We start from the raw sequence: 12,685 nt of genomic DNA, 5'->3' as shown, positions 1-12,685 counted from the left end.
TGAGAATCATCTTTTTTACTTAACAGCTTATAGTATTATCTAGAAGTTACTAACCATAATTACTAAAAAGTGGGAACCATATGCTTACTGACAGATAAGGGGATAGTGAAATTATGATATATACTTCCATCTTAGTTAGGGTTTTATTTCTGTGACCAAGGCAAACTCTTGGCTTTTATTTCAGATGTTTAGTTCATTCTCATGGCAAGGAGCATGGCAGCATGCAGGCAGACCTGGGCCTGGAGAGGTACCTGAGAGTTCTATATCGGGATGGGAAGGCAGCAGGAGGAGAGCAAAACTGGCCCTGGCTTCAGTTTCTGAAATCTCAAAGCCCACTTTCAGTGACACACCTACTCTAGCAAGGCCACACATCCCAATAGTGCCACCCCCTGTGAGCCTAGGAGGGCCATTTCATTCAGACCATATACAGCTAATGGAGTATTATTTACCTGTAAATAGGAACAAAGTTACATAGTAGAATCTGCAGTGTTTGCAGTCTGAGCCATTTAAAAGGATAAGACAGGAGAATTATAAATTCCAGGCCTTTTTTTTTTTTTTAATTTATTTTATCTATGAGTGCTCTGTCTGCATGTACACTTAGATTACAGAGGAGGGCATCAGATCCCAGTATAGATGGTTGTGAGTCACCATTGTGCTGGGAATTGAACTCAGGACCTCAGGAAGAGTAGACAATGCTTTTTATCTGCTGAGCTCTCCAGGCCTGTTTTTGTTTTGTTTTGTTCCTTTTAAATATATAGGCTCATCATGATAGAGTGCTTATATACATAAATAAGTAAATTTTAAAAAATAAAGAAGTTACCATAATCTGAGTACTGCTGATTGGTAAATGAGTTTCTGTTTGAGGTGATGTAAAGTGCTGTTAGATTTATAGCATTGAAAATGTAATTGGTGCTGATTAAAGTGGCTAAAAGGGAAAATTATTGAGTTTGGTTGGTTTTTGGTTTTTCGAGACAGAGTTTCTCTTGTACTTCCAGCTGTCCTGGACTAGCTTTGTAGACCAGGCTGGTCCAGAACTCAGAGAGCCACCCCCTCTGCCACCTGAATGCTGGGATTAAAGGCGTGCATCACTGTCTCCTTCCTCTTTTTAAAGACAAGGTCTTGGCTTGCCTGGAACTCATTATGTAGATCAAACTGACTTGAGATCTACCTGCCTCTGCCTCCCATGTTCTGGAATTGAAAGTATGCATTACTATGCCCAGCCCTTATGTATTTGAACAAATATACAAAACCTATTATGAATTATGGTTAAACCATAATATCATTGTTCATATAAAAGTTCCACTTAAATCTTTTCTTTTGAGACATGGTCTTAATCTAGCCATGGTTGGCTTCACATTCATGGATTTATGGAATTGTTGTCTCAGCCTCCTCAATGCTGAGATATCACAGGCAATAGCCACCATAGCCAGTAGCAATAACAGTAATTTAAATTTTCCCCATGTTTCTTTTTTTTCTTCTTCTTTTTTAATTTATTTTTATTTAATGTGCATTTGTGTTTTGCCTGCATATGTGTCTGCGTGAGGGTGTCAGATCTTGGAGTTACAGACAGTTGTGAGCTGCCATGTGGGTGCTGGGAATTGAACCTGGGTCCTCTAGAAGAGCAGGCAGGGCTCTTAACCACTGATCCATTTCTCCAGGCCCCCTGCCCCCTGCCCCCTGCGCCCGCCCTCGCCCCCCCCTGCGCCCCCCCCCCACTCCCACCCCCGTGTTTCAAGACAAGATTTCTCTGAGTAGCCTTGGCTGTCCTAGGCTTTGTAGACCAGGCTGGCCTTAAACTCACAGTGTTCTGCCTGCCTTTGGTAACTTAATTTTTACAACTTTTTTAGTATTTCTTTTTGAAAACGGCAAAAATATTATAAACATCATCTAAAGTCTAGCATAATGGCACATGTCTATAATCAAAGAGAAAACACCAACAAAATAGTATTGTGCTTACTGCTTATAAATCTGAAGAGTGTTTAATTTTTTATTACCATTATTTGAAACATTCGTCACATGTTGTCCTATTTTGCTTTTGAGTTGTATTAAATTTTTCTTTTTCTAAATAAGTGTATAAAGGTGTAGGGTAGGTGGGTATGTGTATGCATATGGCTGGGTTCCCCAGGGAGCCAGAGGTGTCAGGTCACCTAATGCTGGAGTCAGGTGTTTATGAACCACCTGATGTAGGTGCTGGGAATCATACTTGGGGCCTGTGCTAGAAAGTACATGCTATTAGCCGGGCGGTGGTGGCGCACGCCTTTAATCCCAGCACTCGGGAGGCAGAGGCAGGCGGATCGCTGTGAGTTCGAGGCCAGCCTGGTCTACAAAGTGAGTCCAGGACAGCTAAGGCTACACAGAGAAACCCTGTCTCGAAAAACCAAAAAAAAAAAAAAAAGAAAGAAAGAAAGAAAGAAAGAAAGAACATGCTATTAACCACTGAGCCATCTCTTCAGCGCAAGCTTTTCTGTTTGAATATAATATATAGAATATAAATAAAACTGTGTGGGCTACATGTATAGCACATACCTTTAATCCACTTTGAGGAGACAGAGGATGAAGCAAGTCCAGGACAGTCATGGCTGTACAGAGAAACTGTCTTGAATAAGAAAAAAATAAAATAAGATCTCTATATTTTGAATGTTGAATGTACCCTAGTTCACGCACTCTGTAAATAATTCCAGCTACTCTACTTGTATTGAAAGTATCAATAGTACTTCTAGTTTTTATTTCCGGTTCCTAAATTTATTTTTCCTTGAGATTATTGATTAAAATTATCTTTAGTCTTTTCCTTGAATACTCAAATAAATGATTCACCTTACACATTATTTTCTCTGTCTCTCTGTCCTTTAAGGAGGAGGAAAATTACCGAGAAGAAGGAGATCCTCGAACAAGAGTATCAGATCCACAGTCTCCACCTCAAGTGTCTCGTCACAAATCACATTACCGTAACAGAGAGCACTTTGCAACTATACGAACAGCATCACTGGTATGTATCTCCCTGTCACCAAAAGTAGTATCTTTGTTTTGTTCCAAATATGGACTCAAATATATTTAACCTTCCTATTTTTGTGTTTGGGATTTACTTTGCAAAACATTCAACATTTAAGTTTCCTATTAGAAGAAAGCATTCTAAGAAATATTAAACTAATAAAGTCTTGAAGATGTTTACTCACATAATCTTTTAGAATGCTTAAGAGAACTGTGAAGTACTACACAGGCATTCAGATAAATTTCAAACAATTTTTTTTTAACAGTCTTACTGTGTAGAGCAGGTTGAACCCTAACTCACTGAGGTCCGCCTGCCTCTGATCTGTGAGTGCTGGAATTAAAGGAGTATACTACCATGCTGAGCGCCATGTTGGTTTTGATTAGAGGTATAAAAGAAATACTGGTAACATAGTTTAAGCGTTTAAAGTTCTTAGGTTTTAGGTACAGGAGAAGAGACGTACTGTACTGCCACTTACGCTAGCATCCAGGTACACTTTCACAGACTTACAATCTCAGCGCTCAGGGCGCAGTGTAGGGTGAACCCCTGAACCTGTATAGTGATGGCAAAACCTTTTTTTTTTTTAATATATTCTATTTTTACTTTATGTGTTTTGCCTATGTGTGAGCATGTTCGATCCCCTAGAGCTGGAGTTAAGGTGGTTGTGAGCTACCATATAGGTACTAAGAATTAAACCTGGCTTCTCCAGGAGAGTAGCCAGTGCCTGTAACCGCTGAGCTGTCTCTCCAGCCTCCAGGAAAATCTCTTGGTAACCTTATACACATTAAATGTCAATTTCTTCTTTCCTCAGTTTTGACTCCCTTTAATTAGTTAAAGCTACTTTTACACTGTAAGTTTAAAAAAAGCCTAAAGTGGGGCTGGAGAAATGGCTAAGCAGCTGAAAGTACTGGCTACTCTTCCCAGGGACCTGTGTTCAATTCCCAGCATTCATTTGATGCATCACGACCATTTGTAATTCAAGTTCATTATAAATATTTTTTATAATATCTCAGTCTTCCTTCTGCCTGTGTGTAGTAGATTACATAGATCTTACGTAGTTCAAGATTTTTATAATTATATACTCCTGAACTATATTAACCCTTGCACAACATAGGCTGTCTAATTTCTGTCATGTCAGAAAGTTTTCTTTATACTCATGGGTAGGTAAAAGAGCAGCACAAACATGATATGGCATGAACTTCCCTATATACACATACAAAGTAAATGAAAATGCTTTTATTTCAATTTTTAAATCATATAAACAATATCTTTTTTTTTTTTTTTAAGATTTCTTTATTTATTATGTATACAATATCCTGCCTGCAAGCCAGAAGAGGACACCAGATCTCATTATAGATGGTTATGAGCTACCATGTGGTTGCCGGGAATTGAACTCATGACCTTTGGAAGAGCAGTCACTGCTCTCAACCTCCGAGCCATCTCTCCAGCCCCTATAAACATATCTTTACTCTTCTTTATGGTCAGTGTTTTTTGACCCACCCAAGAAGTATTTGTCTACTTAAAGGTAGAATGGGCTGGAGAGATGTTACAGCAGTTAAGAGTGTGTACTCACCTTGCAGAGGTCCTGAGTTTAGTTCCCACCACCTTATCAATCATAAGTGACTGTAACTAGCTCACACCTCTGGTCTCCTTGAACACCTGAATGTACACATACCACCTCCACACACACATAATTTTAAAAAGTTTAGAGACTCTGGAGTTAAAAAACACTACCCATCCTTCAGGAGGACCTACCCATATTTGGTTCCTAGCGCCCACATGGTATCTTATAATAGTCTCTAACTTCACTTCCAGGGGATTGAACGCCTCCTGAGGGCATTGCATGCCTGTGGTGCACAGAGGCACACATTCAGGCAAAAACTAATATTCATAAAATAAATTATTCTTAATTAAAATAGTCCAGGACAGCCAAAGCTACACAGAGAGCACTATCTTGAAAAACAAAAAATAAATCTTGAAAAAATAGACTATAAAGCAATAGGTCTTGTAGAAAGTCTTTGTTTCCTTTTTCTTTACAGTTGTAGATTTTACATTTACATTTACCCCCAAATGGTCCTTCTGGGGTGTTTTGTTTTGTTCTTTTGTTTGTGTTTGTTTTTGAAGCAAAGTCTATTACTGAACCTGGAGTTTGCCAATTTGACCAGACTAGAGCGCTAACAAGCTTCAGGGACCTCCCTGCCTTTGCCTCTGCAACACTTAAATTATAGGGATATACTATCATGCCACGCTTTTTATACATGGGTTCTGGAGTTTAAATCTGTTTCTCTTGCTTGCTTAGCATCCCTTTTCTTCTACTTTTTAATGCAAAATGATGATAGAGAAGGTTAAGGTAGGGTTTTTGTTTGCTTGTGTTTTGTTTATTTGTTTTTATGTTGAGAGCCAGCTTTTTATAAGTTTGTTAGAAATACTTTCTTAGAACTGGAGCGATGGCTCAACATGTAAGAGGCTATTCTTCCAGAGCACTGGGATTCAGCTCCCAGCAAACACGTGGCAGCTCATAACCGTAGCTCTAGTTTCATTTAGTTCAAGTTCATTTCTCCCTGGTTTGTGTTTTTGTTGGTAATTTTTTTAGATGGTGATTCAATCTCTTACTCAGGCTGGTCTTGAACTCTTCAGTATAGTGATCTTTCACTTCAGATTTTTCAAGTAATTGAGGCTTTAGGCTTCTGTGTGCAGGTGTGTTTCTGTACCATTGCCTGCCCCTCCCCTGAGTCTTTTGAGATAGAGTTTCTCTATGTAACTCTGGCTGTCCTAGAACTCACTTTGTAGAGCAGGGTGGTGGCCTTGAACTCAGAGATTTACCATCATCTCCTTTCTGAGCATTGGGGTCAAAGGTGTGTGCTGCCATGCCCCACCTCTTTGTTTTGTTTCTTTTGTTTTGTTTTATTGGTCTTTCGAGACAGGGTTTCTCAGTGTAGCCTTGGTTGGTCTGGACTCACTTTGTAGACCAGGCTGGCCTCCAGCTCACAGAGACCCTCCTACCTCTGCCTCCCGAGTGCTGGGATTAAAGTTGTGTGCCACCATGCCCAGCTGTTTTGTTTCTTGATTCATTTAGCTAGCCTTATGCTAATATCATACTCTCTTGATTAGTATAATGCTCGTTTTCCTGCTTTACTTTTCTCAATAATATTTTGCTATTCTTATATATGTTTTAAAATTGGCTTATCTGTTTCTTTAAAGGACCTGCTAGAAATTTAGTTTTAAACTGTTCATATAATCTGTTAGGGTAATAACCTCCATAAGTAATGTTCAGAATGCTTTATCATTACTGTTTTGTTTAGTAGTGACAGAATATTGTGGTATAAAAGTCTTGGTTTGACCTTACGTTCGTTATATGTAGTAGTACTACCAGTCTAGACTTGAACTCTTGGCAATTTATTTCTTAAACAACCAAATGCTAGTATTGCAGGCCTATACCACCTCAGCTTTCTAAATGCTCTGGGAAGAAAATTGTTTTGCTGTCTTACCTTTTTTTCTCCTCAATTGTATGTCTAGGTTACAAGGCAGATGCAAGAGCACGAGCAGGACTCTGAACTTAGAGAGCAGATGTCTGGTTATAAACGCATGAGGCGACAGCATCAAAAGCAGCTGATGACTCTGGAAAATAAACTAAAGGCGGAGATGGATGAACACCGTCTCAGATTAGACAAAGATCTTGAAACTCAGCGTAACAATTTTGCTGCAGAGATGGAGAAACTTATCAAGAAACATCAAGCTGCTATGGAAAAAGAGGTGACCAATTCAATATTATTAATTTATTTTCTTTTACTCCGTGTTTGTCTCTGAATTACTCAGATTAGCATATTGATGTTTAAAGTATCTAGCCCTAGGAAGTAAGTGAATTGATCCAGGAAAGAGAAGCACTCATCTAGCTTTCTATTAAAAATTATTCCTCTTTCTTTCTTTCTTTCTTTCTTTCTTTCTTTCTTTCTTTTCTTTCTTTCTTTTCTCTGTGTTAGCCATCTGCCTGCCTCTGCCTCCCGAGTGCTAGGATTAAAGGCGTGCACCACCACGCCTGGCTCTCTCTTATTAGTTTTATAAATGAATTTATACTGCTTTGGGTGTGCGCAGTATTCAAGAGAGGGTTTCTGTTTGTAACAGCCATGGCTGTTGTGGTCTCACTTTGTAAACCAGGCTGGCCTCAAAGACACAGAGATCCACTTGCCTCTACTAAGCTGAGAGTGGTGGCGCACACCTGTAATCCTATCATTCTGGGAGGCAGAGGCAGGCAGATCGCTGTGAGTTTGAGGCCAGCCTGGTCTACAAAGTGAGTCCAGGACAGCCAAGGCTACACAGAGAAACCGTGTCTCCAAAAAAAAAAAAAAAAAAAAAGTCGCCTGCCTGAATCTGCATTTTGACTCTGAAAGTTTGATGTGTTTGAATTTTTAAGTAGTGGTTCTGGGAGCTGGTAGTCTATCATTCCTTGATACTTGAGAGTGTTACAGTTTCATAATGGGCTATTCATCTATTCCAGAGTTTTGTTATCCTGAGGTTATCTAAGAATTTTGAGAAATCACCTATATGTAGGTGAGTTAGGCTTCAAAAAGTTATTTCTCATTCTCTTTTTTTATGTTTTCGAGGTCTTCGTTAAACTTAAGTAACAGAATGCTGTTATGCTTATGTAACAGACATGGCTCAGAGTGCTGGGCGTGGTAGCCCATGCCTTTGATCCCAGCACAGGCAGGAGCAGGCAGATCTCTGTGAGTTCAAGGCCAGTCTTGTCTACAGAGTGAGTTCCAGGACAGCCAGGAGGACTACACAGAGTAAAACAAACAAACAAGAAATAGCTCAGGGATAAAGGACTTGTCACATAAATGTCTAAGGACTGGACAGTATGGCAGCCCATGTGTGATCTCAGCACACAAGAAGCAGAAACAGGGAATCACCAGAGCACACCACAAAGAATATTTGAGATTGGAGATAGAGAATTTCAGATTAAACCATTCCATTACTTACAAATCAGTATATATGTGGTGTCAGAAGTAATTTTTAGTATTCTTATTAAGTGAAATCTTTTACTATGATGTTTTTGTTGTCTCATTAATTTCACTTCACTAGTCACACTTATGAAGTAGAATATAAGTTTAGTAATTTCATACAGCCTCATCAAATTATGTCCAGCCAACACTGGAAAGTTGGCTCACTGGTTAAGAGCCACATACTTTCAGGTTGCAAGTATCTGAGCTCATTTTTCAACACTCATGCCAGATGTTTCACAGCCTCCCTCTAACCTCAGCTGCAGAGGAACCAGCACTCTCTTCTGGCTTCCTAGAGTACCCACACATGTGTGACATAGACACCTATACATAACCTTTTTTGGGGGTGGGGAAATGTATCACCTTGCCTACATTGAAAATTTTTTACAGCTACTGGATTTTCCTCCCATAGCCAAAAAAAGGGAAAAAAGGAAGACTATTAGGATATTGACAGCATATGCAAAAGTATAAATAATAGTACTTGATTTTGATATAATTTTATGAAGTAATATACAAATATTTAGCTTCCTGTTAAGTGTTGAGAAAATGAGTATTACCTTGAGAAGTGGTAGATAGTGACATATATTGGAAAGCAACTCATTAAATAGGATTTGCATTGTGATTAAAAACTGATTCTGAGCTAAGTGGTGGTGGTGGTGGTATATACTTTTAATCCCAGCACTAAGAGGCAGAGACAGGCAGATCTCTGAGTTTTAGAACAGCCTGTTTTGCAGAGTGAGTAGCCCAGGACAGCTAGGACTACACAGAAAAATCCTGCCCCCTCAAATTTTACTTACTTACTTTTTTATTTATTTATATGATTTCAGACCTGGTGTGGTGGTGCACACTAGGGCTGTTTCACAGAAAAATCCTGTCTTTAAGGGGAAAAAATTTGTTCAGGCTAGGTGGAGGCAGGCAAGTTTGTGGCCATCTGATCTAGCCAGTACTACACAGTAAGACCCTATCTTGGGGGGTGGTTGGTTGTTTGTTTTTCATGACAAGGTCTCTCTGGGTAGTCCTGGCTTTCCTGGATTCTTTTTGTAGACCAGACTTGCCTCGAACTCATATAACAATTCGCCTATCTCTGCCTCCTGAGTGCTGGGACTAAATATGTGTGCCTAGACCCTATCTTCAAAATAAGTAAATAACTAAAATTGGTTTAGCCAGGTGTCATTGCACATAATTGTAACCCCAGCATATTAGAGAGCCCGAGACAGGATTGAAAGTTGAAGGAAAGCTAGTTGGAACTACATACATAGCAAGCAAGTTTATAGATAACCTAAGTCACACAGTAAGGCCTAGTTTGTGTGTGTGTTTCAAGACAGGGTTTTTCCCTATACCCCTGGCTGTCCTGGAACTCTCTCTTTAGACCAGACTGGCCTCACATTCACAGTGTTGGGATTACAGATGCGTGCCACTCAATTTTTTTTGGAAAAAGATCTGGAGATAAGAGGTCACTGCAGGTGATACTGAACTTCCTAGCATATGCTAGGCTCAAGATTTTCCCCTGTACTCTAGGGGGGGAAAAAGTTTAAAATGTACATCTAGGAAACAGAGTGACTTTGCAGCAAAATATTATGGCTACTTTAGCTGATTGAGAGTCTCAGTGAGAGTCTCAGAAAATATGGATTGGTTAAGGAAGATACCAAAATCAACGTCTAGCCTCAACTTGTGCACACTCACTCATGCATACTCAAATAACACACACTCCATCCAAATTATAATTGCTACACTTGTAATATTTAACATTCATTTTAATATGAGGTACAGGTAAGGATCTAATTTGAAGATGAATCTATCTCATTTTTTAATATATAAATTAACTCAGGTTAAAAGGCTTAGTTTATAAGGCTGGAGAGATGGCTCGAATTTAAGAGCATGTTCTCTACAGGTTCTAAGGTCAGTGTCCAGCACCCACATCAGGTGGCTCACAATAGTGGTAACTTCAGCACCAGGGGATCTGACTCCTCTGGCTTATGCACGTAGCACATACCTATTCAAAGACACGCACACACATAATTTAAACTATTTTTCAAGTAATTAGTATATGTTTGAAAATAAATGTGTTTGATTTTTATTCATTAAAGGGAATAGATGTTCTTATGAAATAAAACAGGGAAAACAAGGCTGGAGAAATAGCTCAGAGTTTAAGAGCACTGACTGCTCTTCGGAAGGTCATGAGTTCAATTCCCAGCAACTACATGGTGGCTCACAACCACTTATGTGATCTGGTGTTCTCTTCTGGTATGCAGGCAGAATGTTGTATATATAATAAATAAATCTTTTTTAAAAAGAAAATGTAATTGGAGATCTTTAAAAAAAACAAAAACAGCTGGGCATGGTGGTGCACGCCTTTAATCCCAGCACTTGGGAGGCAGAGACAGGCCAGATTGCTGTGAGTTTGAGGCCAGCCTGGTCTACAAAGTGAGTCCAGGACAGCCAGGGCTACACAGAGAAAACCCTGTGTCAAAAAACAAAAAAACAGAGAAAACATTTTCCTCCAATAAATACATCAAAATTCTTTTTCACTCTACTGATATTGAAATGAAGATGAACTGGTTAGGTTATTTTGTTGTTTTTTGATGCTTCTGGTTTTTTTGTATGTAGTTTGCTTGTTTTATTTTGTTTTTCTTCTTTTTTTTTTAAGTATCCATAGTGATAGGTATTAAGTGGATGCTTTAAATTTATCTGCTTAAAAAAAGTTTATCTACTTAACTAATTTGATTTGTTTATTTTTTTTAATTCTATATAGGCTAAAGTGATGGCCAATGAGGAGAAAAAATTCCAGCAACACATTCAGGCTCAACAGAAGAAAGAACTAAATAGCTTTTTGGAGTCCCAAAAAAGAGAGTATAAACTTCGAAAAGAGCAGCTTAAAGAGGTACTTTTCTTACAAAAAATTCTTAATGTTTTTCTGCTGTTAGTTGAGTTTAATGGTTCTGTACTCAATAGCATAAAGACTTATTTGTAGCCACAAATTATATATCTGTTTACATAAAGGCATTAATTATAATTGATTACACATCTATCTTTTACTTAGTTTTCCAGTTGAGTAGGAGCTAAGCAGAATCATCCCCTTGGTCCAGGCATGGTTGTTGTACACCTGTAATCAGGAGTCTGAGGCAGGCAGGGGATGTGAGTAGGACATCAGCCTGAACTATATAACAATATCCTGTCTAAAAAACAATCACATAGAAGAATACTTTTAGATTTTGTGCTGTTTGTTTTTATATGTTCTCATGTTTCATAAAATAAAGGTATAAAGAATTGATTTCTTTCTTGAATAACAGGGAAAAGAAAGATAAGGTTTTGTTTGTTTGTTTGTTTTGTTTTGTTTTGTTTTGTTTTTTGGTTTTTCAAGACAGGGTTTCTCTGTGTAGCCTTAACTGTCCTGGACTCACTTTGTAGACCAGGCTGGCCTCGAACTCACAGTGATCCACCTGCCTCTGCCTCCCAAGTGCTGGGATTAAAGGCGTGCACCACCACCGCCCGGCTAAGATAAGGTTTTATAGCTGAGAAAGATGCCTCATTGATATTCTGTATAGTGTTAATACTTTTAGGTTAAAATTATACTAGTATTAGTAATTAGCATCTTGGGTTTAATTTTTTGAGTAATATTATTTGACTTCTCTTTTCAGTTTTGCCCAATATGAATGTACTTCCATTAAAGAAATTTTGAGAATCTTGAAAAACAAAGTGGTTAAAATGATTCTTAACTATATTTTCTTCTTAATTCCAATTAAAAATAAGACATTTTTAAAAAACTTGCTGATACTCCTGTCTCCTTTTGGAAGTTTTAAAAAATATTAACCAGTCAATCTGTGATTTAAAGCCAAGAGCCATAAAATGAAGTTGTACAAACCTAAAGTTATTTATGTATTACAGTGTATATAGACGCATATTACCTACCTTTTGTAGGTCTGTTGAGCTCCTATTAGAAAGAAACATGGGCTGGAGAGGTGGCTCAGAGGTTAAGAGCTCTGACTGCTCTTTCAGAGGTCCTGAGTTCAATTCCCAGCAACCACATGTGGCTCACAACCATTTATAATGTGATCTGATGCCCTGTTCTGGCCTGCAGGTGTGCATGCAGATAGAGCACTGTATACATAATAATAAATAAATAAAATCTTAAAAAGAAAAAAAAAGGAACACAATTAAGTACTTTTAAGCTTACCATACAATGGATAGGGAATGTAACTTCCAACATGTTCAAGACCTTACATTATGTTCCCTTCCCTGCAAAAAGTAAATAAGTAAATTTACCATAGCCAGTCATAAGGAGTCATACCTACATAATTCTACCAAACAGGCTAAATAGGAGTGTTGTAAATTCAAGACCAGCCTGCACTACATAGTAACAGCAGTAACAAAACTCAAAACATTACTAATGAAATGTGCTGTTATATTATACATTCATATAGTTATTTTTTTTTTCTGGTTGTTTTTATTTCCAGGAGCTGAATGAAAACCAGAGCACACCTAAAAAGGAAAAGCAGGAATGGCTTTCAAAGCAGAAGGAGAATATACAACATTTCCAGGCAGAAGAAGAAGCAAATCTTCTCAGACGTCAAAGGCAGTATCTAGAGCTAGAATGTCGGCGCTTCAAGAGAAGGATGTTACTTGGACGACATAATTTGGAACAGGACCTTGTCAGGGAGGTACGTCCGTTTGGATGATGTCAACATTAAAATAAATAAATCAG

General features: G+C 38.4%; 1 protein-coding gene across 2 annotated transcripts in view; it reads left to right on the top strand.

Annotated features, from left to right (window-relative positions):
• The window catches only part of TAOK1 (TAO kinase 1), an 86,655-nt gene that overhangs the window by 52,565 nt on the left and 21,405 nt on the right, over positions 1–12,685 (top strand). For both annotated transcript variants that reach the window (XM_084749193.1, XM_084749192.1), the window contains 4 exons: positions 2,852–2,986; positions 6,503–6,739; positions 10,736–10,864; positions 12,438–12,641. In XM_084749193.1, coding sequence (XP_084605319.1) covers positions 2,852–2,986; positions 6,503–6,739; positions 10,736–10,864; positions 12,438–12,641 — 705 coding nt within the window. The remainder of the gene's footprint in view (positions 1–2,851; positions 2,987–6,502; positions 6,740–10,735; positions 10,865–12,437; positions 12,642–12,685) is intronic.

The sequence above is a fragment of the Acomys minous genome, assembly GCF_964271855.1.
Source record: "Acomys minous genome assembly, chromosome: 12".
NCBI classification, from domain to species: Eukaryota; Metazoa; Chordata; class Mammalia; order Rodentia; family Muridae; genus Acomys; species Acomys minous.
This window is presented reverse-complemented; position numbering and strand designations above follow the sequence as displayed.